Source organism: Sprattus sprattus (assembly GCF_963457725.1).
Source record: "Sprattus sprattus genome assembly, chromosome: 3".
Classification (NCBI taxonomy): domain Eukaryota; kingdom Metazoa; phylum Chordata; class Actinopteri; order Clupeiformes; family Clupeidae; genus Sprattus; species Sprattus sprattus.
Genome location: NC_137922.1, coordinates 23,429,940 through 23,432,439, shown reverse-complemented (window position 1 = coordinate 23,432,439; position 2,500 = coordinate 23,429,940). Strand labels below are relative to the sequence as shown.

The 2,500-nt window shown below is 46.7% G+C and overlaps 1 protein-coding gene across 1 annotated transcript in view; it reads right to left on the bottom strand.

The window, feature by feature from the left end:
• The window catches only part of LOC308362675 (von Willebrand factor D and EGF domain-containing protein), a 77,863-nt gene that overhangs the window by 3,886 nt on the left and 71,477 nt on the right, over positions 1-2,500 (bottom strand). Inside the window, exons 28-29 of the mRNA XM_080835404.1 lie at positions 2,413-2,500; positions 778-873 (exon numbers count right to left, since the gene is read on the bottom strand). The exon at positions 2,413-2,500 is cut by the window's right edge and continues 8 nt beyond it. Coding sequence (XP_080691530.1) covers positions 778-873; positions 2,413-2,500 — 184 coding nt within the window. The remainder of the gene's footprint in view (positions 1-777; positions 874-2,412) is intronic.

Genomic DNA, 2,500 nt, shown 5'->3' with positions numbered 1-2,500 from the left:
ACTTAAATATATAGACGTTTAAGAAATCAGAAACTAACAGATACATACACACACACATAAATCTATGAAATGGACTTTTCTGATTTTCTATGATCATACATGAGCTTCACTTCATTTGTTATGGTATTCGCTTTGATTAGTAATAAACATTTCTGTGATCTGATGCACACACACACACACACACACACACCATGCACAGAGTGGAAGTTTTACTTGTCCTGAATCAACTGAAAGAATATATGACAATATATGTGTGTGTGTGTGTGTGTGTGTGTGTGTATGTGTGCATGTGCACACACGTATGTGTTATCTGTTTGTGTAAAAGTATGTTTTTGTGATTGTTTTGCTGTATGCAAGAGAGAGAGAGACAGAGAATGCTTGTGTGTGTGTGTGTGTGTGTGTGTGTGTGTGTTTGAGACACGGCGAGAGAGGTGCGTGTGTTGCCTGCTGGACAGACCAGTCACAGAGATAAATGTCCTCCATATGTGTGCCGCCACACTCTTGGCACAGAGGCATTCGCTCAGGGGGAAAGAGAGAGAGAGAGAGAGAGAGAGAGAGAGAGAGAGAGAGAGAGAGAGAGAAGGAATGTTATGCCTGTTCCGCCTTTCCAGGGGTGGGGTGGCGTGGGGTGAGGAGACATACATAGAGATAGAGAGAGAGAAAGAAAGGGGGAGAGAGAGAGAGAGAGAGAGAGAGAGGGCGTAGACGACAAGGAGAGACTGTGTGTGAGGAGTGTGTGTCACGCCCGTGCGCCGTGTTTTCCGTGTCGCCACTCACGTTTATCGCAGCGCCTCCCGCGCCAGCCAGAGGGGCAGTCACACACATCTGGACCGACACACCTCCCGCCGTTCATGCAGCCGGGCTCACACACACCTGCAGACCCGACCCAGCAGAACGCCATCAGTACTCATCAGCGCCCAACATTACAAGGCAGGACTAAATAACAGCGTTCAGGCCTTAATAAGCACTATTGTGACCAAAAAGTACAAAAATGTACATTTTGCTAGCAGGTCATTAGGTCTGGAACGTGTGAATTACAAGTCAAACACAAAGGAACAAATGTTTTTCCATGATAATCAACCATGTTATACAAATGTAATATAAGCCTTTCAACAATTTCTTATCATGTACACACAGGTAGACACTTTGAGGAATGTAAGCTCTTACATACAGTACATATTATGCACAGCTTTCATATCTACTGTTGATTTTAACAGTGTTTATAAATCAGTGTTTCTAATGGCAACGGCTTAGCATGAAGGGATCGGCTTGCATAGCTCCATATTAAATACACATGCTTCCTGTAGAGTGATCATGAGACTATGACGACCACTCTAAAAACTGCTACAGCTTATCTTTATTTTGGATATTGTTACTTTTAATGAAATACAGGATGGAAAATGGCTATATCTTTTGGGCAATCGGAAGATACGAACATATTAATGTGGAACAACCAGCAGAGGATGTTACAAGCGACTGAGGAAATGAAGTCACCCCATGACAACACTGTGCCCTAATCTACTCCCCCTCCTCTACTTACTGTTGACTACCACAGCGGACCAGACCAGACCATCTGGCCAAGACAAATAACACAGACATCCAAAGACACGTCTTCTAAAATAGACTGCTCGTATGTGTGTGTGTGTGTGAGTGTGTGTGTGTGTGTGTGTGTGTGTTCAGTTCAACAGAGCAGTGACATTTTGAGCGTAAAGCTTTTCATCGCACTAGTCTAGTTGTCCAGAACTGACCATCTGCATTCTCAGTGCTATGACAGAGCAGGAAGCCTCCTCCCTTCCTACATGGACGTCTCTCAAGAGCTCTTCGGTTTCCTTTCCATCGAGTTTAACGTTTCTTCAACTGCTGAACTGGAGATATCCTGGGGGTTGTGGTGTGTGTGTGTGTGTGTGTGTGTGTGTGTGTGTGTGTGTGCGCCATGTGGAACTTTCGCATATTGCTATAAAACTTTCAGAAGCGTGGGTGGACCCTCCCTGACAGTCCCCATTAAAGCTTGGGGCTGCAGCCTCTGACATGTGCCACAGTGCCACGTTAAGTAATCCCCTGCCCCTCCTCCTCCTCCTCCTCCTCCTCCTCCTCCTCCTCCTTTCAGCGACATCTCCGCTCACTTCCTGTGTGCGACTGCCATATGTGCCCCCCCCCCACCCAGCAGAGAGCGGTTGGGGATCTCAGAGATGGGCCTCTCCTACGCCACATCCATCACCGCCGAACACGTTCACACACACACACACACACACCACTCAATATAAAGCGCCCATATGTCTTCATTTCCTCTTCCATATGCTGTGCAGCGTGGGGAGTGCACACACACACACACACACACACACACACACACACACACACACACACACACACACAAAGCAGGATGCTTGGTGAGGATGCATATGTGATACTCACTCTTCTCACAGATATTTCCAGTGTATCCCTCCAGACAGGTGCAGACGTTCTTGCGTATGCAGCGTCCGCCGTTCTTACAGGGAGGGTT